This window comes from Anopheles moucheti, chromosome 3, assembly GCF_943734755.1.
Source record: "Anopheles moucheti chromosome 3, idAnoMoucSN_F20_07, whole genome shotgun sequence".
Classification (NCBI taxonomy): Eukaryota; Metazoa; Arthropoda; class Insecta; order Diptera; family Culicidae; genus Anopheles; species Anopheles moucheti.
The window spans coordinates 90,369,456-90,395,991 of NC_069141.1; the positions used below are offsets into that span (position 1 = coordinate 90,369,456).

The 26,536-nt window shown below is 45.4% G+C and overlaps 1 protein-coding gene across 1 annotated transcript; it reads left to right on the forward strand.

The window, feature by feature from the left end:
- The first annotated feature begins 897 nt into the window (after positions 1–897).
- Positions 898–26,419, forward strand: LOC128300555 (serine-rich adhesin for platelets). Its single transcript, XM_053036656.1, has 11 exons — positions 898–2,137; positions 18,717–18,828; positions 18,890–19,193; positions 19,264–19,389; positions 19,465–22,137; positions 22,210–22,328; positions 22,396–22,533; positions 22,597–22,871; positions 22,937–23,025; positions 23,099–23,263; positions 23,340–26,419. Exons 1-11 carry the CDS (start codon positions 1,032–1,034, stop codon positions 23,525–23,527), a joined length of 5,295 nt encoding a protein of 1,764 aa, XP_052892616.1. The 5' UTR covers positions 898–1,031; the 3' UTR covers positions 23,528–26,419.
- Positions 26,420–26,536: the final 117 nt, after the last annotated feature.

Below are 26,536 nucleotides of genomic sequence, written 5' to 3' on the forward strand. Positions count from 1 at the left end.
TGATCTGCTTTTACCACAAAGCCAAAAAACGGCACCAAGCGGGGCGCAGAAAGATACACAGTGTGTGATATGTCCCTTTCAACTTCCGCAGTGGCTCTATTTCGCAAACCTTTCCCTTCCGAAACCGGTGGAGAAAGTGTGCAACAACAAAAGGTGGTGAGCAGTGTGAAGGGAAGAAGGGAATGAAGCGGTGGTGTATGATGGAAAAATTTAATCAAGTGAGGTTGGTCAACGTGTGCACATGAAAAAGTGAGTTCAAAATCAACATCCTTTGAGTGTTGATATTGGAGCATTTCAAGCTCCGCAAAGTTTGTGTTGCATTGTTTGTGCGGCATTGTGGTCGGCAGAAATAAAAGTGCAACGCTATAAGCAAAATAAATTCGAGTGTGGTCGATATGTGTATTGTGTGTGAATGCCCGTGATTGAGCGAAGAAAGCCCGAGAAAGTGTAGTACGCATTGAAGACGTCGGTTGTTTATCTGTGACAACGTCGTGCTCAAAATCCATTCATCGTGTGTTTGTGCGTGCCCAATCGCTACATAGTTTTGTTTGGTGGATTCGTGCTTTCCACGAGTCAAACAGTGCTGCTTGACGCTCAACTGTCAAAACCTGTACGCGAGTGCAGCAGAGTGTCACTTGGTGAAGGTGTAGTAAAACCGAGTGGGAAAAAATATAAACAACCTGTCCGTTTGTGGTGTTACGACACATCGGTTCGATAATTTCCGAAACACATCAGAGTTCGAAGCGAGCAAAAATCAGGAAATTCAACGTCTTTCTCTGCCGCATCCCAACCTTCCCTCCCTCCGTCCTGCAAGTGCCGAGTCCACGAGCATCCGAACCGATCGCTCGTTGGATGAAGGGAAAGATGGCGATACTGGTGGCGTTTTGCATTTTATGAGTGAAAGGAAAGTGCTTTACGTCCCACCGTAGCTCCTGCAGAAAGCCTTTACGCGCAAGGGAAACGAAGCAGCGGTGGTAAGCAACGATAGCGTCCACTACTGCTTCCGTCTCTGCGCCCGTGTTCCATCAACGATGAATTCCGTATTTTCTGCATTTAAAGCTTCCTCGACAGCCGCGACGCCTTCGTCCGCGGCGACAGCGAATTCCAACGGTGTCGTCGGGGTTGGTCCGACATCCGGAGGAAGCCACGACCATACCAACGGCAACGGCGGTATGGTTCTCACGAACGGCACCCTAATGGGTTCGAAATCCACCCCAACGTCGTCCTCATCCACCTCCTCAAAGCTGCTGCTCAACATCAAAACCCATCGGCCAGCGGTGGCCGACCATCCGCCCAACAGCAGCTACGAGAAGCTACGACACATACGCGAGATCAGCTGCACCAACCGAAACAACAGTCTCGTCGTTGGGCTGGATGGGGAGCTGGATGTAGTGCCCGCAGCAACTACACCGGAAGATACCTCGGTAGCAACCACACCCGTCCAGAGTCCTACGACGCTCGACGACAAGTGTCTCGGAACGGCGGACACCTTGGATGCGTCGGCAGACTCCACCACCTGCCTGCTGCTAAATGGCAGCAGTGGACCACGGATCGTAAGCGTCGATCAGGTGGACAACCACCACCATCATCCTCATCTGAGCAGCGGTGCCGGACTGGTGAATGGTACCGGTAAACTGCACCAAGCAAAGGCTGACACAACGACCAAGAGTGATAGCAGTAGTAGTAGCAGCAGTAGTAGTAGCGGCGGCAACAGCGTTAGAGCAACCGTAGCAGTAGCTAGTAGTGGCAACAACAACAGCAATGAAAATGAGTTGCTGCCGAAGAAAAAGAGCGCCTCCACCTCGTGTACGGACCTCGGAACGACACTGGCGCCTCTCGCAATCAAACCCCCATCAGGTGCTTCCCTGTCGAACTCGTCCTCCGGTGCCATCGCTTCGGTGGATGGTACTGCGTCCAATGGTACGATTGCGAGTATGCCACCACGGTTCCACAAGCCAAGGTTAAGCCTGAGCAACAGCTGTGGCGGTGGAGGAAACAGCGGTCTCTCCACCAGCAGCATGCCCTCGGTTCATGGACGCACCGGACCAAATGCGAACGGTGGATCGTCCTCGTCCGGAATGCCACCGCCAAAGACGAGACTATCAACGCACCAAAGAAATCTTAGTTTAGACTTTAGGTAAGTGCACTCCAAATATTTGTTTCCAAAACTTGGTGATACGGCGTTCCAAGAATACTCTCTCTACTCTTCAAACGACAGAACATCGCTTGCTACCCTAATAGATCGTTCAAATCGCTTTCAAAAGCCCACCGAAGAATGTGGTACAGATTTGGGACACCTGTTACAACGCCATCAATGTCATAAAGCTATGAACAATCTTGTCATGGTCGGTCGGTACGTTTTTGCGAGGACAGTTTTGAGTTTAATCCCTCGGTCTGATATCCCTCAAAAGGGTTCGGAGAATCGGTCGGTACTTCGTACGTCGGGGTACTTTTGATGGCTTCCCATCGTGGTGAACGTTTGCATGAGGGGACGATTATTTTACAATCCCGCATCCTAGACCACGACATTGTGGCAGCAGTAGTACCAGTGTTCCGACCATCCTATTTTGTCCCGTGATGGTATGGAAATAATAAACTTCGAATGAGCATTGGTTCATTGGGTACAAATTTGGGATGGTAATCAATTAAACATTAACTGTCCCTAGTGAAATGGTGTTTTGGTTTGTGGGGGGAGTTCACAAAACAACGAAACCCACTAAAATCATTGTTCTTGTGCTGCGTGTAACAGCGCATGGAACCAAAATAATCACCTAGAAACAGACAATGATGTTTTATCCCTATACTGAGGACTACGAATTCCACGTGTGTTCCCAGCTTGCTGTATAATTGTTGCACAAAATATATTTGGACGACAAATTTCAGAAACTCGGTCAACAAATTCGGAACGACCACCCGTGGCTGCGAGCAGATAAATTTGGAACACTGTTGTTGAAAGTGCACTTTATTGCTCGTGGCGTGACTGGTTCTGTTGTATGCTTCCTTTTTTGTTCATTATATGCCTGCCCATTGCTGCTTTACCGACTGTCTGCAAATCTCGCTTGAAATAGGCAATGGCAAATGCAAGTAGATTTAACCCTCCACCACTTTTCCACCTCCATTTGGCGTAGAACCATTTGATTTTTTGTTTTATTTGCACGATTCGATTTGCGCAAATTTATTGACCATTTATAGCGAGAACGGTTGGGCACGTTTTTGTTGTAAGCTCGTTGGCGTCGACCCGTTGGTTAGGAGCTGTGTGTGGGCTGTTATTTCGAAAGCAGTTTTTTTAAATGACATGAACAAGGAATTCTACAATCGCTTGTTGTTGTGAGTTTCGAAACCCATACTGACATATTTGCTGCGCTTTGTGGAATATTGTTTTGGAGTGAATTGGTAGTAAAACAACGGACATTTTAAAATTTTGGGTCATGAAAATGAATGACTCTTTTTACGAGCTAATAAACTAAGAATCTTGTCTGAATGTGACGTGCTCTGTTCAATGCACGATATTAAACGTAACTAATTACTGGCTACATTGTGCTTGTGAGTTCTTACAGGAACCTGTCAGTAATCCAAGGCACGTTTCAGCCTCGGATGTAACGTATGACATCATTTGCCTTCCTCAACTTCCTAAACCGTGTATGGGAAAGATGATTCCTCTTCTGCAATGTAATTATCTTGCAACACTAATTCCGATGCGTGATGCGGAAGTAATACTTGTCACAGCTCACACACGTGTTGTCGTCATTTCGTCAACTTGAGTCCATTGGAAAGGGAAGTTGATACTCCAACGAAAGAACCCAGTGGGATGGATCGGACACCATCGCAGCTCCATTTCCGATCCATTCTATTATTCGTACTTTCTGGCAACTTTCAAGAGACGGCCACGTATGGCAAATTACTTCTGGCTCTGGTGTGTGGGGCCCATACCAGGGGTCGGCAAGGCCGTTCCGCATTTAGAAGTGGGTAAGATTTGTACAATCTACATTTTCACTGATACCATCTACAAAGGTACTTACAGTGTTTTTTATAGCATGTTAATGTTGTAGACATAGGCAGAAGAGAAGCAATATTAATTTCCTAATTAATATAATATCTAGAGTTGTACAGATAGATTTTTTTAATTCGTGCTATATTACCGTTTACCAACCCCTGATCCACACGCTGCAACCGATACGTGGTACGTGAGTAGAATGCTTAAATAGGTGGAATTTTATCAACACGTAAGAAATCCAATGACCCCCGGCGAGTTGCGTTCAGCCCCATGAGTCTGCCCCGGAAGTGGACGCACAGGCCCTGCGGAGAACAATGGCGCTTAGACATTGCGTGAACCACGCGGAAAAGGATTAACAGAGGAACCGAAAGGGCAAGCAAAGCTTTTTAATTTTGCTTTCCAAATGACAACTCTTCCTTTTTGTGCCTTTTTTTTCGCTTGATGTGTAGAACCTTTGCTGCTATGTGATTCCGGGCACACCCAGCCCTAAGTTACCATCATCAACACACCCAATAGCCTGCCCTATCGTTATCATCCAACTGCACCGATAAAGGTCACCATGGGGTCATAAAGAAGGCACGAGCTTGCTGACAATGGTGAAGGGCCTGCCGGCTGCCACGAAGATCTCAACGACTCGTGAGCACGGGAGTTAATTTAATTAAAACAAATCGATAATAAATCCAATGTGCTGGTGCGATACGTAACGTGAAATCAGGTTCACGCGTGAACAACTGCCTAGACCATTCCTTCAGAGTGTTTTTGCGTGTGCTACAGCTTTAGCAGAGACGCGCGTGTCGCATGTGCTTGCCTTGCCACAGCGAGCGTTAGCTCTGTCGTGTTTGCATCACATGTCCAAGAGTCCAAATTTTCCTTGGTCCAACTACAACGCCTCGAAACGAACCTAGAGGAGAATGGTTGCAAGTTGTTCCAAATGACTTCGGGTGCTGGACCGCACACAGGTGCTAATTGATTCCAGCACGTTTTTGCTGCTGGTCGCTGGTGTTGTAGCTAAAAATTGCCAAACGTGTCTCCGCGAAGCCGCCATTAGTTCTTTGCTTAAGACCTTAGTCGCTGTTGCAAGTCACCGCAAGACCGGGAGGGAACGAATGCACAGTCTGGGTCAAGATACTCGAGCAGTTGTTGACCAATAGGTGCTATTAAAATGCAACACAATCGTGCGGCTCAGTCAGAGATCTAACTAGGGCAGAATGTCGCAATTCGGCTCCTGGTTGCCGTACCTGCGATTGATTAATTGTTAGCACCGGAAACCAATCCCTGTAGGGCCTTCCCTCCAGTGGTAAAGGGTTCCATTGCATATTGGGTTGTTCGTACGTACATGCAAGCGATCTTTCGTTGCAATCTTCAAACCAAAACTTCTCGCATACACCACCACCTATCGATATCCAATTCCAGCTCGGTGTTGATCCAACCCCATTCCTTAATGTGAAGTAGCGAAGCTAATTAACTGCCTGCAGCGCTTTCCGGATGCATTTTGACGGCACGTTTATGCCATTAATTCCAGACCCTGGGAGAAGCAGCCATTCTGTGATAATGTCCAACATGCGTACAACGAGAAGCTCGACGGTGTAGGTGTATCTGCTTCTGCCGTTACACTTTGTTACAGTTTACCTTAACGTTTTTCTTTACCGATGCCTGCAATCGTGTGCAATAAGCAGATAATTTATGACAGTCTTCTAGCAAACGAACGCTAGAACTCGTCCACTCGTGTGGGGAGAGGTAGTCCGTAAAGCTCTGAACTTGCTCCAGCAATAATTCCTACGCCCGCCACATTGCTGGTGGTCTTCGATTTGGTAATCGGATTTGCTGTCCACAGTTTCTGATTGGTAATCTGATCAAGTTCGATCAGTACCGACCGGGGAAGGGGAGCGCTAATCAAGATTTTTTGGGGCATGTACCTGTGTCAGTTGCATCCTACTGCGCGGGTTGACCTAAGGTTGATTTAATTAGCACGAAAGGGGTTTCGACGAACCGAACGCGTCGTTGCATTCGAAACGGTACATGTTGCGGCTGCGGGCGGATTGCCAACGTTTACGTTACGAAAAAACGAACCAAAATTCTGTTTACGATGATCTAATGGACCCACGGAGGACACTGACCGACCGCTTGTTGCCCATGAGAGACCAGAAGGCATTAGTTTCCTTTTTCGTAGTTAGCCCCAAGCTGCGGGGGATAGAGTTTAATGGTGTTTATTAAAATTTATGAAACCCAGCATCGCGGATAAGAGTCAGATTTCTTCCTGCCCTAGAAACGCTGGATCACTGGAAGATGTGTCTCTTCCCCTATCTGTGCGTCATAAATAGAAAATAAAACAGAGTTCTTTAAACAGCCGCAACGAAGACGATGGTGACGACGAGAACGTTGCTTCTGGCAAGGTGAAAACAGATAAGACGGTAAAATATGATAAAAATGTTGCCTGCCTACGGAGGTGCATTTCAGACACAAACCGGTCGAGAACTGGAGACTCCACTGCACTGGGAAGGGTTATTTACGTATCGCACACTCCGTTCTGTCCGCTAGTGTGAAATGGAATTGGAATTTATTTGCCGAGCGGGACGCCAAAGGGTGGTTGTTTAATGTTTATGATGGTAAAACACTGGGAACTGTGTTTGGAGCAAGGTTGGAAAACAGATAAATCAAAACTGCCCGTTGGCCAGCGTGGGGCACGCAGGGAAAATTAATTCGTATTAGAAATAATATCCTTTCCCCAGATAGCAACGGTCATATAATACCGCTTAAGGAAGGGAATTCAATTTAGCTCAAAGAAGAAGGAGTAGCCCTTTAATCAATATTCTAACAACTTTACGGATTGGGCTGTAGTTTCACCACTCCGTCTTGGGATGAATTAGTAATCATTTTTCAGCTCTACTTGCCGCCTCGGTTTGTTTTTCATTTCTGAATGAGCATTATTTAATGAACAGAGAGCGAACGATACGTTTATTAGTGAAACGTTATCAACCACGACCATGACCGAACCGTGGTGCCGGTTTACAGTAATTAGCAGCAGGGGAAAGCTAATTGTGACTTCCTCATTATGATGCACCGCACACATCATATATGAGAGAGACCACAATGTGTGTGGCCGTCAAACTTGTGGACGATGCTGCCCTAATGGCACGTCCCATAAATGTCATTTCATGGTGGTAATTTGATAGAATTAGAGTAACTGGCATGTTTTAGACTTCATGCACATGCACTCCCTTCAACCAACCAAATCTAAGTAAGCTACTGACGTTGACGTTTAAACGTGTAAGTGATCCGTTAACTTTAACATTGCCTTGAACACTCGATCCGACTCCCTCTGGTAAAAGCTGCACTCGATCGCAAAACGTCAAACTTACCACGTGCAATCTGCACTTAATTGACATTTGCATAAGACGCTGTCATCGCGTTACTTCCTTCCTCGCTGTACCTCGGTCTGATGCTAGTAAAGTTTAACTAGAAGCTGAAAGAACCTTGTTTTGCCAGAGGTTTTCCGGGATGTTGTTGACGTTCGGTTACACACCGAGTGGTTATGGTCGGAGGTCAATGAAAGTTATATTCAAAAGCTTTAGGTGGCAAGAGAGAGGAACTCGAGATACTCGCACAACTTTTTCAACCAATCTAAAGCCATCGTTGACAGGCGTGAAAGCAGTGACCTAACCCAACGGAGTGTGACTGTAGTATATCTGCAAGGAGAGATCCCTGAGTACGCATGAAATACGGTGCCGAGTGATGCCGTCGTGTGTTTTCGTACGGATTTCCTTTTTTGGTATGAAAACTTTCAAATAAACGCTCCTCCACGCCCCCCACGGTCGCTGATGAATTACGTGGTAGAGACATCTTTCGAATTGATAGCTGCATACTGTTTCATCCCTTATCAGTGAAAGATGTACCATCGTTTCGCCACAAAAAGGCAAATTTGTACATTCGAGCAGGGAGAAAGGTGGCGAAACGTCAACAACATGAGTAGCGTAGAGGAACACCAGCGCCCTGTGTGTGTTTGTTCCGACTGAACCTTCCTATTGTCGATGGGCAATTCTTCAAGTACTACAAGCGTGGCAGATGAAGGCGTCTTATTGTTTTGCTCCCCCCGATAGTGTTTGCGGAAAGTTTTAATTACTCTTGCTTTCTCTTTCGGTCTTTCGGTCTTTCGGTTCGCCAAAGAAGCTTTTGCGTTGAACTTGCAACGTCCCGTACTCATCGCTGTAAAGCCCTCTGAAGGGTTGTTTAACAAGCTAACTTTACTTCAGTGCACCGGAGTACATTGAAGAACACTCGCTGTACGAGCTACCGGAAAGATCTGGCTGCCATTTGGAGAGGAAATCATTTTCCAGTGTTTGGAAAATGTGTTACGAACTTTCCCACCAAGGACGATGGTGATGGTGCAAGCACTGTATAATAATTCTTGATGTGTATCTTCAAGGTGTTCCGTCGCGTCTCCTCTTCACTGCCGCTAACTCTTACTTAGCATATTGGAACAAAAAAGTTTTACTGGCAAACTTAAACCCTTTAGCGCTGAATGATTGAATATTATAGCGTAATAAATTGGTGTTGTTTGTTACCAATTTAAACGTCTTGTTTGACGCTCGGGACCGTCATCCTCTTTTTTTTTGTGTGTAACAGCGCCCAAAGCAACCATTATCTCCATTATCTGGCTCACGCTCGAGTAGCGCTAAGGCATCGTCTAAAGCTCCCAGCAGTAACGACTCGCCGACTACGAATGGCCAACCTTCAGCGTGTGGTGGTTAGGCATCCGCTAAGAAACTGCTGATCCAATGTGCAAACAGCAGTAAGACGTTTGGCCGGTGGTGATAACTATTTGCTGACTTGATTCGAACCGCTCATTCAAGCGGAACAATTTCCTAAGAGGACACGGATCCCGGTTCGGCCACCGCTTCATCTAGCGTGTCACGATCATCGATTTCATTCGTAAATGTCTACTGCTCTCCCTCCGTGAGTGATGATATACGCGTGTGTATACCCGCAGCAAGTGCATCGACCACCAGAACCTTGAGCTGCATGCGAGACAAAGAAAAATATCCCCACCCGAACCACGGGGACGGGACGCACACCAGCTAGCGCTTCAGTTCTGCGTGTCGAACGAGTACGCGGCGCAACGGTTCATTCGGAAAAGCCATAAATTTAATGTACCTTTGCATCATCAGCAGCGGCAACGGCAGTATTATCGGTTGTTTTAGTAGATGCCTCACAAAAAAGCATTCATTGGCGATAAGAAGTGCGATGATCAATGTTCAATGACACAAATTCTATCGAGTGTTGTAATGTCACCGCTTATCAGTTAATGAATGGGGGAATGGGGGAATCAACTAGAGTAGTGCTCAAAATAGAGGAGAACAATGTTAGAGAGGTTATTACTTATCACAGACATTCGACCATAGCTCAACGCGAAACGTTTGATGTTGATGAATTGCGCCCAGATTTACTTTCGAGCACATTTTCCCAGCCCTCGCCGGCTCGCACCCTCGACGGCACTATTTTTGGGAAAGTTTCGTTTCGCTTTCGTGGTCCGCAATCGAAGCGTTACACACCACAAAGCTCTTTTTGCTTTGCCGTTTGCTGGAAGCCATTGGATGGGATGGGAACTGCAGCTGTGGACTCCTCCATCCAATTGCAGCGGGTATCAGGGTGGTCCAAATGAAATCTATTGAAGAAAAACGGAAAAGAAAGGGAATCTTTTTCACTATGCTACTGGATTCCCCATCGTCTGTCCCCATCGTCAGGTCTACCAAAAGTTGAATTGTGCCTCTTATCGGATAACCTGCATTGGAAAAGTCGCCAAAATGAAGCTAACGTACTCTCTTCTATTATGGCGCGCGGTCACAGTGTGTGCGGTATTCATCAAAATAAATAAATTCATCTTGAATGGCTGCTTCTTCCATCATCTCTTCTTTCTCTAGCTGTATCTTTGGGCACTACACTCGCGTACTCAATTTAATTAGACTTTGCGCCGTAAAAGCACTTTCATAATCGATTGTGAGACGGAAAGTTTGAGTTTTGGCTGGGGGTTTCCGTCCTCTTTCTCACCTTCACCTGCAAATGTGGCCATCGTGTCATGGTGTTGGTGCATTTGGGGTGCACCAATTCGTTTCGTTCCACTTGATGGTGGTCCCCAAAATTCACTCGCAGAGGCCGCACAGACCCACCGTAGACCCACACCTCGTGACGCTCGCTGATGTTGTCCGTTATCTCCTCCCGGGTGGGGTGTCGGAGAAGAGGGATGCGTCAGCAATCTTTCCCCGATGTTTACATTACATCGTCTGTGAGTGATTGCGATGCCTTCTCCATTTATCTTGCGTGTTCAGCGTTGATTACCGCGGCATGTCCTTAAGTTTGCAAAAACCCGTATACACACAACAGTGTGCACTGTCCATTCGCAGACATATACGGCCAGAACGCACAGTGTGGCGTCCAATGAGGCGTTGTAAATTCTTGTTGCACCACATACATCCGCGCAAAACCCGCTCGTTACGGTTCATTGGAATTGTTGTTTGCTTTCGCACCAATTTTGAAATGGAGCCGGGATGCCTGGGCGAGCGAGAGAAACCTTACGAATTCACCGATCGTGTCCAACGGCCACTCAGACGCAGCAGCAATGGAAAGAAACGGCGCACAATCTAACACTCTAATTGCAATACGCAACGATGGTTGTGGCCGGGTTGTGAGTGTTAGTGCCGCCATTGTTTTGGTAGGCCAACGCAAAAAGCATCGGGAAGCTTCTTCACTTATCGCGCATAGTGTTTTCACCACCACCACCCCCTTCTCCAGTTGAAGTTTTCCGCGAGTGGATGGAAGCACACCCACATCGATAGAGAGCGAGTGCCGCGAGCCCAGTTGACGGCCGTCATCGGGTGGAATCGGTTCACTAAATGTGTGCACCCCGGGGTCTGTAGCGTTGTTGCGGGTTGTAACGTCACACCTTGATTCGCCACATGATAAGAGACGACATTTTATCAGCGCGCTGTTATTACTCATCCGTCCACTGCGGGTAATAGCGAGGTAAGGTTCGCACTCGTTGGACGACGGTGGTCATAGGTGAAAGGTGGGTTATATCCTGTACTAGTGTGCCAGAAGTCAGACGTTAGACGTCATCTACTACTATGTAACGCGTCTGTATGGTGATTAGTGTGCCCGACCGATAAAGACGTTATGGTCCGAGAGTAGTGCAATGTTGACGTTTGCCGTTTAGTGTACTTCGCTGTTGACAGAATGATGTGATTAAACGCGTGTGCATTTGTGTTGGAAGTTGTCCTTCAATCTGCCCCAAACGGCGCCAACGTGGCCTTGTGTATGTACGCCTCTAATGCACTGCCTAATGAAATGGCCACACAACTACCACCAGCGTAGCACAACACGTACAACACCTGTTGTGTTGCCCATTTCCTTCTGCCCCCAGCCCTTCGCCGCGCTTTTGCAGGTGTTGTTGCGTGGAGCGAAACTTTTCTCACCCGCCCTTACGAAATTACGGTCCAATTTGTGTGCTTGCGTAGTAGTGTTGTGTTAGTGGTGTGCTCTGCGTCGATGTATTCTCGCAGTCTCCAAAGCTTTCAAAATTCCGCTGCAAAGCGCCCGCACGTAGTGTGGAGTTTTTCCGCACCATCCCCCATTCGGGGTGTATTTTCCGTGCGTGTTGGTGTGCGTGTCTAAATAGTGTGTTGAAATTTCAATCTCCTTTCCATCGGTGATCTCCATGCTCTGCCCTGTTACCTTCTTGCAGGTAGCACCCAAGTAGAGAAAAGTGAAACAATGGTGAGGTGAGGTTTTTCTCCGTCTCCTTTTCTGCGTCGGCCCGCAGTGTGCAAGGAAAGAGGAAATGTGTCCCGATAAGTGGATGGTGCCCGTGTATGTTTCCGTTATCTTTCCCGGTGCGTCTATCCGTGGTTCGTAAAGCGTTTGTTTTGCGATCGGCCTGATTCATCTTGGGGCTTCTTCGGTTAGTACGGTGGAAAAATTCCCTTTCGGCTCAACGAAACCGTGAAGAAAGTGTGTGATTAATGAAACCAGCACCTGCCCGAAAGTAGGATCTCCCTTGACCTACAGAACTCGTTCGTCAAGATGGGTAACGCACCGTAAGGCACAAACGTTAGCTGTAACGGGTTCGTTCTTATGTGTTACGAACAGTCTTCGAACGAATCAGTCTGCAGTGCACGATGGAAAGCGGTAGCATTAGAACTGTGCCAGTGCATCACAGGTACGGTCAACGAACGAAAAATTGTTCTTTCTCATTCACTTGCCATTGGCAACGGTTTAGACCTAAAAAAACACCCTCTTTTACCGGTGTTTCCCGCAGGGGTACTTCCAAGAATGTAAGTTATTTCGGGGGGGCTAACTGTCGCGCAGTATTTGATAACAAAACGGTCGTCATTCGATAGGAGGAATTATTGCAACAAATACGAGCGTAATCTGTGACGTTATCAAGCCTGATCACTAACGATAAGATAACGTCCTTCGCAAATCTTTCGCCAATGATTTTGTGAAGGAGGAATTCCCAGGATTTCCCCACTCTAATCGTGTTGCGTTTGCTTTTCAATCGTTTACTGGGAAAGCTAGAATGAAGATTGTACTAATCCAGTCTCATATAAGTCTCTCGATCTCTTTTTTCGAACCCTTGTGGGTAAGTCTCTCAGTGTGATGACGTTATTGCTTATCTTCATGAATTACTGTAGATTGTGTATTCAAGTGGAAAGGAAAAACATGCTGTCTCCATCGTCGTACGAAGCCACTTGTCTGAATTAAATCTCTTTGTAGTGCTCCGCCAAGACATCTTTCATGGGATGGATACTAAATGGCATCAATTTATCAATGATGAAGTAAAGCTTATTTCTATTCTTTTTATTTAAAAAAAAACAGTCATTGCATTGTACTTCCATTGCGTTTCCCGAGCTTGGTAAAATCTATTCAGACATTCAGAGTGAAGCATCTTCATCTTCACAGTCACTAGTCTAGTTAAGGTGCGACCACTTATGAATCACCTGTAACGATAGCGCACCACGAAACAAATGATCTCCGGTCAGAGTTCGCCTTGTCGTTGGTAACACGCTTTTTATCCTGAAAAAGAAAACGTTGATATTAATCCTTACTTAATCCGTCTCAAAACAGATGACGAATGTTCGTTTGCAGGTGTTATCAATTCGATAAGAATCCGTTAGAAAAACACATCCTGAGGGTTAACCTAGATTTGCTTCGACCTTTCAGTTACAACACGTGTCTCGTTTATCAGCTTGTTAGGAGTACTTCATAATTGCCTTTTTTTCTAAATATGTCTGTAAATTTCCCGTCAATTTCACCATTAAAAATCCATCCACCGGATACCAACATCAAAACAAGTCTTTCCATCGCTGACAAAACCAGTTTCTGTGTTGCAAATGAGGGTTCGCGTTTGCCACCATTCCCCACGTTGTCGCCATGGAAAGGCACATTTGATTATACGACCGCAACGATCGCGGCGCGACTCTCAGCGATCATGTCTAGTTCTAGTGGCTATTCGGAACGTGTCCGATTGCGGAACAAATTAAGTAGATATGCATATACATTAAATATCTGTTCTTCATCATTGTTGCCTCACCCAGGTCCCGATGACGACACACGAGCTTGGTGTTTAGCTTTTAAACAGACGCAGTTGGCCTGTGTGGTGTGAGGCTTTATTATTTCGCGTTCCCTAGAAAGGATGGTCCACATTCTAGTACCAACGACGATGTGTGAGCTTCGTGTGAAAGGTTGAGGCACGTTTTCGCGCTGTCCGTGCACGTGCACGCGGAACTGCGGGGAACTCTCCATTCCGTTCCGTAGCTGGGAGATTCGTCCGCGTGTTTGCTCGTAACGCCCTTTAATATTGCAGCCGTTGGTACCTGTGTGTATCTTGTTAATTATTTTATATTCTAAAAGGGATGGAAATAAACATTCGTTGACTTGAAATGAGTTTTGTTCCAATCACAATCGAACACTGGTGATAAACTGAAGATAAATCGGTGTAAGAATGTTCATTTGTTTATTCCTTTCATTTTGAAGAAATTTAAAAACCCAAAAAAAAAAACAAATTCGAAAATACACTTCCAAAACAAGCAAATTAATCGAAACTGGCATGATAATCGTAACGAAATGTGTGTCGCCATCGTTATTGTCGCTGCTTCCAGCCGTAGAAATGTAAATTAGCCTCACGATCAATTCGCCTACTGTCACAACGTACCCTGGCATCCCCGATACGCCCGATAGTCACCAGCATCAAGTTTTGATGCTGTAGATTTCGATTTTTGCAAACGTTATACGTTCGTTCTTATCTCTTCACCGCGAGCTTTTTCCGTGGGTGGAGGATCTGTTGTCTTTTCTTTTTTTTTGTGCTGGATCTTGTATTCTTTTTATGGAGGCAAAATGTTGCCAGCACAAAAAGCGCACTCTCTCCCAAACGATGGCCAAACGATACAGCCCAAAGGTACTAACCAAAAAATCCATGCTCATGTTTTATTCAATCCAGGGATTTTCGGTTTCGGCTGCCAGTCGATTTGGGTGAACCGCTAGGGGATGATAAAAAATAGCAAAAATCACAAAACATACCACTTACGTTAACAAAAACGCTCTCCACTGTATTGGATAAAATGTTTGCTAAATAAAGTGTGTGTGTGTGTGTGTGTCGCGCTGGGCTAGTGCGGACACGTGCGAAGGTAATTTTTCTTGGCTGATTCACGCTTCGCATCGTGAAGAAGCAGTGTTGAGCTGGGTGGTGGTAGTTTTGTTGTCGAAAATTAAATTGGAGTATAGATTAAATGAACCAAAAGGGGAGGGGAGGGGGGGGGGGGGGGGTGCAGCTTGTTATTCAAATGTACATGTGCGATATATGTATGTCTTGTACGAGAGACATTACTTTTGCACGCATAAGTTTTGGATGTTTTCAAGAAGAAACCGTTTGCAGATGAAAATCCGAAATCATCCAGCACCTGGGTTTCCAGCGTTCGAATACTACGTATTTAGATGAATTATAAATTATCAACCAAAGGGAAGCAGCGAAGCGTTACAACGTTCGTGAAGATCAAGCGATGGGAAAATTCAGTTCTCCAGACAGTCGGATGTGAATCCTTGCAAGTGCGGTATTTCGTGGGAAAATTAAAGTTTCTGACAAGGGGGAGGAGACCCAACGGTCTGCCGTGCCAAAGAAACCCTTAAAATGGCGAAATTCTCTTTACGGCAGCTGTGGTGTGGTGCCGTGACTAGGATACAGGTGAAAAAAGGGAAATATAAATCAAAAAAGGAAATATAAAGTTCAAAGTGAGGCAGTTCTGTTGGTTCACGGTTGGTTTGACGGAAAACCTTGAGAACGAACTCATTCGTGATAGGATCCGTCAACCAATGATTGGTACTTCCTATTGCTAATGCTCACACTATTGGGCTACCTAATACGTGTACGATTCCACAATACCCGACATGATATGTTCTCGAACACGCGTCGAACATTATTCGGCCAATTACTGGCCAAAACTAATAAGCGAGCAGCAAGACAACTGCGCGCGAAGAACTCGCAAAGCGTAATTAATGATTCCCGTCAATTTGCAAACTATCGTAACACGTCCCTTGTCGCACGTGTTCGCGTGAGATCGCTTATTTTGGCTGTCGCTTGGTGCATTTTATTGCGTACACACACTTCCAAACTCCTAACTGTTTATTTATTCCACTTACCAGATGCCTCTTAATTCGCACTTCTGATCTCTCATGTGGCATATGTGGAGATACCATGGTCGAGAGTTTTCCGCATTCAACCACGCGCTCCACGTGGGGACAGAGGGTGAACGATGTGTGTCGTTCGATTTTCTATCGCAAATGTCCACCCAAAACTGTTTCATTTAGCCCGAAACACGTTACAGCGGTGCTCTGCGACGCAAGTTATTCTCGAGTGTGGAGCCTGAGGTCTGAGAGCATAGGACGTTGGCGGTAGACCGAAGCGATATAGTTTACGAGTAGATTATTAGTTTCGTTCCCATCGTGCCCATTTGAGTGCATAGGCAAAGCGTGCAAATACCCGTCACGTTGTACCACACATGGGAACCAAATGACCCAACGATACTTCCCAGAGCATTCCATTCCGCAGAGTAGGTGAAGCACGCGCAATTCTTGAGTATGTTGCTGTAGTCGCTCGATATGATTACACTTTCAGCGTTTGCTTTCTATGCGTACAAATTGTGACAAGATTTATGTAAATAATGGCAGCGAGTTCGAATGGAACGAACTGCTGACGGAATGGAAGATTTGCAGAGGCATTGGTGTGTGGCGTAATTTGATGAATTGGACACATGTCGCCGACAACTGAGCATTCTGTTTCCCCATTCTTAACCTCAAATTTGCATCTTCGCGATGCGATCTTCGAGATGGTGATCTCAGCAGCAGCGAACCAGCGTTTCTTGCGTAACCTCGTACCCCGATGGGATGTGCAACTTTGGTGTGCCAAGCTGATATGTGCAACGCTCAGAACCGGTTCTGCGGGCTCGAATGGAAGCCCGACCGGAAAGAATCGATAGGCTTTGTGTTGAACTTAGTCGAGTTTTCTTGCCCAGCACTTGATGCACGAATCTCCACTTCATCGATGATCGTCTTGATTCACTCGGTGCGTTCAATGTAGGGAGAGATATTTGCACGATCGATTACAAGTATCGGTTTACTTGCGGCCTCCATGTAACTAACTGTGAGTCGTTCGAACATAGAGTCTTCCCCAGGAAAAGGAGGGGATGTTCTAGTGGAGATACCTGCGGTACATAACCGCTTGTTTTACTTGCTTAACTTGGTGATGTAACACAAATTCCACTAGCTTGCCAAGCGCAAACACAAGCATCTAGGGCGTCGAGCCTGATGTCCTTTAGCTGAAGGGCCTGAAGTTCAACACACACACACACACACCATAAAATAACTAGAACTGAAAAGTGAAAATAGCTGTAACAGTTTAAAACAGTTGAAGGAGCTATATTGTTGTAAAATTTCTCAGGAAAACATCCACATTCTTACACGAGGACGATAAATCCGCAAAGTCCCGATCGGTTGTCATACATTCCGCGTGAACTTAAATAAACAAATCATTCCCAAAGTTGTAACACACCCTGGAATGCAGCATCTGTTATGTGATGGACCGCCAAATCCGAATGGCGGTAACGAACCACCGTCACAGTTCATCATCATCCCCCGGGACCATATATGTTGCGCATGTATGTACACGAATGCCGACATTTTATCTCTCTGTTTTCCCGTCAGTTATCATCACCAAGAAATGCTGATGAGGTACTATTTTGGGAACATAATGAATTATGTTTATATGTGGCCTCCAAGGGATATGCTTCGAGTGGGAGGAACTTGCTCGCGTTGAAGTTTAACCCGCGTGCACCGAAAAACGAAACCCTCTCCTTTCGGGGAAAGCGCGCGTAGGCTTTGAGATGCAACTGCAGTAAATCAAACTTGGCCACAGACCAAACGCCGGTTAGGCGAATGGTAGCACCGTAAGACGACATGACAAACTGAATGCCAACAGACGACACCCAAAGCACGGACATAGAATGTTCTCCCTACAGACGTTAGCATCTCTTAAGGCGTTGTCCACTAAACGGAATTATAATGCGTTAAATTCCCTTGTGGTGTCCGCAATGTCTGTGCGGTTGGACTTGGACTGTAGCTCAAAAATTGGAGAATGATTGAACACTCTCAAGGGGGACGGTTTCGTATAACTTCTGTTTTATAAAAATTCTACACAATAACGCGGAAGTCATTTTTAATTCCCCAATGACCTTGGTGTGTACCTTGGCTTAGCCCTCCATTCATGGTGCACCCTGATGACTGTTGTGTCTAGATAGCACATCATAATTGCTACCGTCGCAGCGAAAATGCGTGGTTCCTATCGTTAGTTGCCGTTTTTCTCACAAAATGCTTAATATTGTTGTTTCTAAATGTACATCATGATCATATTTTGTATTGGTTTTGGTAATGGTACAGTCAGTGGTTTTTGGCTAAGTGAATGTTTTAGACCCTTTCATCGACACGAATATTAATCCGTACAGCAACAGCATTTAATGGATGCACTCAGCATCCAGTTTACGATATGGACAGGCTACAAATTTATGCACACAAATGGAACGTTGAAGGTCTTGCACAAGTCGTGTATTTTTTTGTATAAATTTTTGTGTATTACGCGTGAAGTAATCTGTTTTAGTGTACCTTTTTTCCGCAAACATATGCAAAGATTTCTCAACTTGACTGTGCATAAATCCTTTTTGAACGCGTTGGTTGGGTGTTTTACTACCTTCATAAATTCGACTCCCAGGTCGAATACGGGTCATCCTTAACCCTCTCTCGCTACGCCAACGACCCCAAAAAGGTACACTACAGGGCCCAATGTGCGGGACAGCATACGGGGAAGATATTCCAAGGATTGAAGGAAAGTGTTCCTACCCACAAAAGACTACCGAACGTGTGTGATATAGACGAGCATTCAAGCGAAGAACGACACGTGTCTCGTGCAATATGAATGCTTATGTATGCGACACCGGAACATAACGATAGGGTTAAATAACTTCGCCTTAACGGTTGATGTTAACCTTTCTCTGTCGGATGAGCAGTATTCACAGCCGGTCAAGCATGTCGGTGATTTTCTTGCAACCTGATTCGTCTATTCCCGCGTCGTATTCAAACACGGTCTAATTTTTTATTTTCCCTACTCGTCTCATTTTTTTTCCTATAGATCAATGGGAATTCTCTTACCTCCAGTGTCGCAGGTGACCAACAATCGCATCAACATGACCCAACATCACCGGAATCGAAGTTTAGATAGTGCCCTGCAAAGGATACCGGAGGTAATGCAGTGGAGTTTAGCTTATTCCCTGATAGAATCTTACTAACAAGACTCGTCCACAGGTGGAAGTGTCCTCACCGAGCGCAGAATCGGAAAATACGCTACATTGCACGAACGGCATACTGAGCGGTACGATGTGCAGCAAAATCATCCAATCCTCGTCCACCAATCCGACCAACACACCGAGCAATAGTGGTCGAGGAATTACCTCAATCTCTATTGCCGGCACTACTGCAAAAGGTGGTTCGAGCGGCATCGAACCGGAAGCAGAAACGGTTGTAATAGCAGCTGCCTCAACCACCAACAGTACGCATCATCAACCGAATCGGCAACAGATGAGCAGAAAGGTGGACATCCTAGAGCAAGGTATGCTAATTTTTCTGCCAATGTGCACCTGCAACGGTTTTAAAGTATTGTTTCTACTAAATGTTGATAGCTGCTACGCTAAGGGCCCTTAAAAGCTGTCATTCCACGGATGCCGAAACGATCGTAACTTCGATTGTGAAGGATAGTGACAGCAAAAAGCGGGAAGATCTTACGAGTCTTGGATCGGATGACTCTGGTAAGTGGAGTATTTTTCATCCAGGCAGTGACAAACGTTACGCAGCTTTCTAATATAAATTTACCCTTTTTTTAGGCATTATTTGTGGCTCGGAACCTGATCACACCTCGTTGACGAGAATTCGCCGATCTAGGGAAAGTCTTGACTCGGGCGAGATTGATCCGTCGGAGGAGGAATGCATCGAGATATTGGAAACCACCTCGATGGAGGAAGAGTACCGGATGCTACAATCCGACCTGTGTTTCTACCCTACAACCATGGATCGAACGGTGAAAGAAGACGGAAGCGACTCAGACATGAGACCGCTCGACAACTGCATTGAACCTCAGCAGCATCCACAGCAGAACACTCTAACATCTGCCGGATCAGGTGTCAGCGGACCGGTGAGCGATAAAGTTCGCTACCGGCAGCAAAACATGACCCGTGCTGCCATCATGCTCGAGAAACTGTTCGTTCCGATTCACTATGAAGACGGCGAGAATGGTCCGGTAGCAACAGGTGGAAATCTCGGCAATGAAGAGGACGAGATGCTTGCCCATCCGGATGCAACGACACCGATCGTTACCGAAGGGAAATGTTTGACGACACCTACGAACGCCTTGACAATAACAACGGTTCCCTTTGTTCAGCAACCTGCTTCCACTATCGTGCCAAGTACGGCGGTCAGTCCGAGTGAGACAAAAGCTGCCATTAACGATCCTCCCAAGAACGATCAAAAGAATGAAGTGATGTTTCGGAACTTTTTCGGTGCAACCAAGAATGCCATCTTCCGGACGGCGCAAAGCATTATCGATAATCATGAGAAGAAGCATGCGAAGCAGCGAGAAAAGCAAGCTGCAACGAATACGACACCGGAAGAAGCTGGTCCTGTAACGACCGGAAGTGCTGGAGTTGCTGGTGCATCGTCCAGCAGCACTTTCAATACTACAGTCAAATCCCCAACGGAGCTGCTGAAAAAGCGTGAATTTGGTAGTATGTTCGCGAGAAGCAGCAACAGCAGCAAACATCATAACCACAACCAGCAAAGCAGTAATACTAGCAGCAACACCACCAGTGTCGTCACACCGACCGCAACCACCACGACAACAACCTCAGCGTCGATGGAATTCGATACAACTTCTTCATCGACAGAGAGCGGTGGCAGTCAGTTAAACATTCCCAAAGCGTCCCTTTCGAAATCGTCCTCGACCGCATCGTTGAAGCTGGTTCCTGGTGTGGCGGTTGCGGCTACTCCTTCCACCTGCAGCACAACATCCGCTTCCATCATACACTGTACCGGCAGTGGACCACGCGACGAATCCCAGATTCGCACGGAACGAACGGGACAGAGTGGTCTTTTACGTTTCTTTGAATCGCCCGTGTTCAACATACACTTTGCCGTGCACTACCTGTTCTACTCGAAGGAACCGGGTGTGCTGAGCTTTATTGGCAATAAGATCTTCAGCTTCCCGAATGGTGAGGTGGATCTGTACATACCGCAGCTGATCGTAATGTACATGCAGATCGAAGAGCTGTCCGAAGTGCTCGACCCGTACCTGGTGTACCGGTGCCGACAATCGGTGGACTTTTCGCTCAAGTGTGTCTGGTTGCTGGAGGCGTACAATTTCAACACGGAGATGCTTAGCGGTGCCAGCAATAGTGTACGTAAACATTTGAGCTTATTGCGCGAGCTATACCCGAAGCGGGAACGAGTGAAGCTAGCGGCTACCGCTGCCCCTATCACCCCCAGCAGTAGTGAAGTGTTGGGAACGAACAACGATCCGACTCTACAAGCCCATCCAGCGTTGTCTGCGGTACGTAAAACGCATCACCGCTCGCAGTCTGATGCCACGGGTATGATGGGATTGTTGGCACAACATCACCATGCTCATCACGCTCCAATATCCGGAGTGCCCGGTCCTAGCAACCGATCGCCGGTGTGTCTGGGTGATTTGAGCACGGGTCGAGCATTTGACAATGGCTGCGTGTGTTTCGAATCCGTGCGAGGCACTGTGAACGATCTGCTTGGCCAACAGACCGTATGTTCCTGCGGAGCTCCGAAGCTAGCACCCGAAAAAGAGTTCATGAAGGCATTGATCGACATCGGCAAGATGCTCACCTGTCTGCAGACCAAGATCGAAAAGACGTCCCGTTTGCGCATTCTTCTAAATCTAATCAACAAAAATCTGCCAGCACGTGTTTGGCTTCCACTCCACACCGAAACTCCTCATCATGTGGTGCGCATCACGGAGGAGAAAACGGCCGTGCTCAACTCGAAAGACAAGACACCCTACATCATATACGTGGAGGTAGTCGAAGTACAAGACATTTACACGTCACCTGTCATCCCGAAATTGATGCCGACACTGAGGCACACGAAAAGCGAGGAACGGCTTGACAGTAGCATCAGTGTGAACACGCTAAACACGGACGAAACCAACCCCAATAAGACTGAACTGAACTCCTCCTGCCAACAAACGAGCGAAGAATCGACCTCGTCTACTACTGTACCACAAACTGCACCACTACCAGCAACAGTGGCAGTATCATTGGCCTCGTCGCGAAGTCGGCATAGCAAGCTTTCGGAATGTTCGGCAGAAAACGGAGCGAATGGTAGTAGTACGATGGAGCTCGGCCTAACGGAGGATGATGTGTGGTCGCAAGAAGACGACGAAATCACGGCCCAGTATCTGAGCCTCACGAAAATGTCTAGTGATCGGGATGCGATATCGCAGTTCTCTATCGATTCGTATGACTCTCGCGATCATCGTAAGTATTGCGGTTAAAGTTTGGCATAACGATTTTAAATCTAACCTCCATTTCTACCTCGTCACCTTTCAGACACTCCTGCTCTGTTTAACATCGGGGAGGTGAAAAAACGCCACTGTGCCAACCTGAACTCGGAGAATGCAAAACCCTTCAGCAATGATCCATCGGATCCATCCGCTGCTGCGTTAAAAGTATGAATGAATAGCCACTTTGTACGAACGACACCATTATCTAACACGTTGAATCATTTTCTTACAGGAACCGTGGCATGAGAAGGAAAAACAAATACGAGACTCGTCACCCTACGGACATCTGCAGTCCTGGAGACTTCTGTCGGCAATCGTTAAATGTGGTGATGATTTACGACAGGAGCTGATGGCCACGCAGCTATTACAGGTAATAAATTGTTGAACGATAATGTATAAGTATAAGCTTTAACTTCAAATCCTATGCTTCCAGATGTTCAAGCTGATCTGGGAGGAGGAAAAAGTGGGACTTTGGGTGCGACCGTACCGAATCGTCTGTCTCTCGAACGACTCTGGGCTGATTGAAACGATCGTGAACACGGTTTCGCTGCATCAGATCAAGAAGAATTCCAACAAGAGCCTGAAAGACTATTTTATCGATGAGTTTGGCGACGTGGAAACGGTTGCATTCCGTACGGCGCAGCGTAACTTTATGCATTCCTGCGCTGCCTACTGTTTGATCTCGTACCTGTTGCAAGTGAAAGATCGGTAAGTGAAGAATTGTAACAACAAAAATCGCCAAGAGAAACAATCTCTAATGTATTACTTTACAGGCACAATGGTAACATCCTGCTGCATTCCGATGGACATCTGATCCATATCGACTTTGGCTTCATCTTGAGCATATCGCCAAAAAATTTAGGTAATTATTGACAGGCACATTTTCAGAGCAGAGTCACCACATGTAATGATGTCTCCTTAAATTGCACTTCCAGGCTTCGAACAGTCACCATTCAAACTGACGCCCGAGTTTGTAGATGTGATGGGTGGTCCAGAGTCGGAGCTGTACTGTGAGTTTAAGTATCTGCTGCTGGACGGTCTAAAAGCAGCTCGCAAGCATATGGATCGCATCATCAACATCGTGGAAATTATGCGAAGCAGTAAGTGTCAGGAGACAGGAGATCCTCCGGTGCTGGCTGAAAAACGTGCTAAATATTCCCTATCTTTATCGTTTAGGTTCACAACTACCCTGCTTCAAAAACGGATGCTCCGGTACGGTGCGCAATTTGCGCAATCGCTTCCACATGAATCTGACCGAGCAGGAGCTTGAGCGAAAAGTGGAACAACTGATCCAGGACTCGCTGAACTCCCTCTCGACCAAACTGTACGATGGCTACCAGTACATCACGAACGGAATCTTGTGAGAGCGATTCGATATGCATATTTAAGCGTTATCCCCTAGATACGTTACGAATACGAAAAGATGAGCATAAAAAAATCGGCCAATTCAAAAACGCTATTACAAACAGTACAAATCGATCGAAAACGGATCGTGTTTGCCGACTGTGCTGTGTGCGGAAAACAGTGACAGAAAGGAATTATCTAAATTCAAATATTTGTAAGTCGGTCCGTTTCTTATTTGTTCTTTGTGAGAGTAAGAGAGTTGAGAGAAGTTCTGAGTTGCATTTTCATACACTTGTTCAAAGAAATAGGCTTTGAAAGTAGAGTCGTTTTGAAAAGATACGTGCAAAACTGTAAAATATTCTGTTGAAAGCAATGGAATGAACAGTAAAGTGTTTGAGGTAGATATTTTTTTATTTTATTTTTTTTATGTTCTACATGTACATATAAATCAGATAAGGAAAGTAAGTCAGAATGCCACTCTTAGAAGAAAAAATAGATTAATTCAATGATACAAAGGAAAAGTGAAAATAAACATACACTTCAAAGTGATCAGATCAAAACACAATGCAAGAAAAAAAAGGAGCAACACAAAAAGTCGTATTTAGCTTTTTTAAGAACGAGAAACGTTAGCTTTTTACTCTCAATTTCATCTGATGAACAGAAAACACGTGTTTGCTCTTGTACATGTAATGTGATGAACGTAAAATACTAACAAGCGATCAGTTCATAAGCGGTTAGAGAAGGAATCGAATTCAGGAACAAGAAAGCCCTCCAAACCTACTTTCCCCGTTCGGTGTATGTACACTCAAGCAGTTAATTTTTGGCGCCCCTTACCTATAGGGTGTTTGGATGGAAGAACGCCTGTGCAGAAAGGACGATTGGAATCGTAGTGCAGAAATCAAAAAGCGACTGTTTAGTATGATTAGCTTTTAAAAATACGCGTGCAGCCATACACTCAAACAACTATTAACAACCAAACACAGGGATGTTGCTTAGTAAAGGGTGAAAACGAAACAAAAAAAAAACCGGCAGTGGGTGGTTATATGTTATTGTCGTTACGTTTGTCGCATCGTGTGCATGCAGGGGTTCGCTTAAACACAGCAAAAAGCCCCCCAATACCACTACACCGAACATAAATGTATACTCTTGTTTCCGTTTTTTGCATTAGGTAGAGTAATAATGATATTGCAAGTTTTGGAAACTTGTATCTACGCCGCCGCTGTTGTGTACATAGTTAGAAGCAATAATAAGTAACGAAACCACACATTCAATTGGGAACGATGATAGAGAGAGAGAGAGAGACAGAGATAATGAAGGAAACAGAGCAAACGAAGTAGAAACGTTTTGATTTTTGCTCTCACTTGTTTGTGTGGACAAAAGATTCGAAAAGGATAAAATTTTTAAACTTCCTTAGCAGCTCCACAGTTTAATACCGTTTCTTCTTCCTTCCTTACAATGCAGATACTGAAGATACTGAAGAGAACACATGAAAAAAGGCACCAGAAAACTTCCCCTGTTAAAAAAGTTAGTATAAAAAACATTACTCTAGGAGTCTCTGCAGTCGCATGTGGCTGACATAGGGAAAGAGGGGATCGAATCAGCTGCATAAACACATACTTACACCCAATTCTCTCTCTATCACGCCCTTAAACAACTCTCTACGCTTTTCATTATATCTCTTTGCATACATATTCCTTAACTCTAGTAGATCCGAGTAAAACGGAAAATTCTAACCGAGAAGTGCGGAAAACCTGGGAAATGCGAATGCGCCCGCCCGAAACGATAAGAATACTCAATGTAATCAATATACACGGTAACGGAAAGCAAAACACAGGAAAACGTTTGAGATTGGAAAAGCAAAAAATTGGCGTCGAAATGTATGTGAAGGTCTTAATTCATTTTTCACTTTTGTTGTTGTGTATGTTTGGTTTTATATTATTACCTACGGGTGGGTGAAACAACATGGCATGGATACGGAGAATTAGCAATAACACTAATTCGCTGCATCCATGATTGTTTTCCATGTCAATGTTTAGTGTGAGATTAACGTTTACAACGTAACGTAATACAGCATTACGGCTTCTCACCATGGCACGTTTCACCATAGTGAGTGAGATGACTTGAGACGAGCGTCACTCATTCTTTCACTATATCCGTGCTATTAGCTCATGAGTGATGGAAATGTTCGTTTAAAATCCTTCTCTTAGAAAAAGCAACTATACAGCGAGCAAATTATTTATAAACCCGGGATCAATTAAATGAAAAAAAGCAAAAAAAAAGTTAAACAATGTGCTATATGTATATTCTTATCATCCTACGCTCCGGGTTTAATATTATTGCATCGGTTGATTCCGTTTATACACGTATACTTATACACATGTATTTTTCATTTTTAAACCATGATTTAAGCGGAAAGGAATGGAATGAGAATGTAAAGAGTGTCGGCGCTCGTATTTCGTTTTTGTACAGCAAGCTAAATAGTAAAAGTAAGGAAAAATTCACCGACTGGCGTCTTCTGCGAGAAAAAGGATCTAGAGAGAAGCAGAGGTGGTTAGGTGCGTAAGGTGTCCCTATATGCATGTTCTTTAACAGTTGGAACATGTAGGCAAGGGTAGGAACAAGTTCAAGCGAATGTTGTACGTACGTGCCAAACCGATTTGAACGGTACGGCCAGACATGCCTAATGTTTAGTTGAAAGCGAAACCGGAAGCGAAGTTAGCTTAGGCAAACATCTATTATAATTAACTTCAGAAGAGAAAAAGGCGGAGGATGACAGGGGCGCAAGGAGCGACAATTTAAGGATGCATAAAAACATGCAACATTACTCACGATTTTGGAAAGGGGAAACAAAGGAATACAATGGAAGGAAAATTGAAACATTTTGTCGTCGAAATTTGAATATAAGGTGAAAAAATGATAACAAAACATCTTTTTATTTGTTTACGTTTGTTTAAAATATCCGAAAGTGGTGGATTTAACGTTACACGATGTAATACTATCGCAAATATTCTGCTACATGGGCCTACATG

Bases quoted from the DNA above. Each gene is read 5' to 3' on its own strand.
- LOC128300555 (XM_053036656.1), top strand. From the start codon at position 1,032: ATGAATTCCGTATTTTCTGCATTTAAAGCTTCCTCGACAGCCGCGACG. The intron at 19,390-19,464 runs GTAAGTGGAGTA...CCCTTTTTTTAG, and splicing joins TCTTGGATCGGATGACTCTG to GCATTATTTGTGGCTCGGAA. The intron at 22,138-22,209 runs GTAAGTATTGCG...GTCACCTTTCAG, and splicing joins GTATGACTCTCGCGATCATC to ACACTCCTGCTCTGTTTAAC.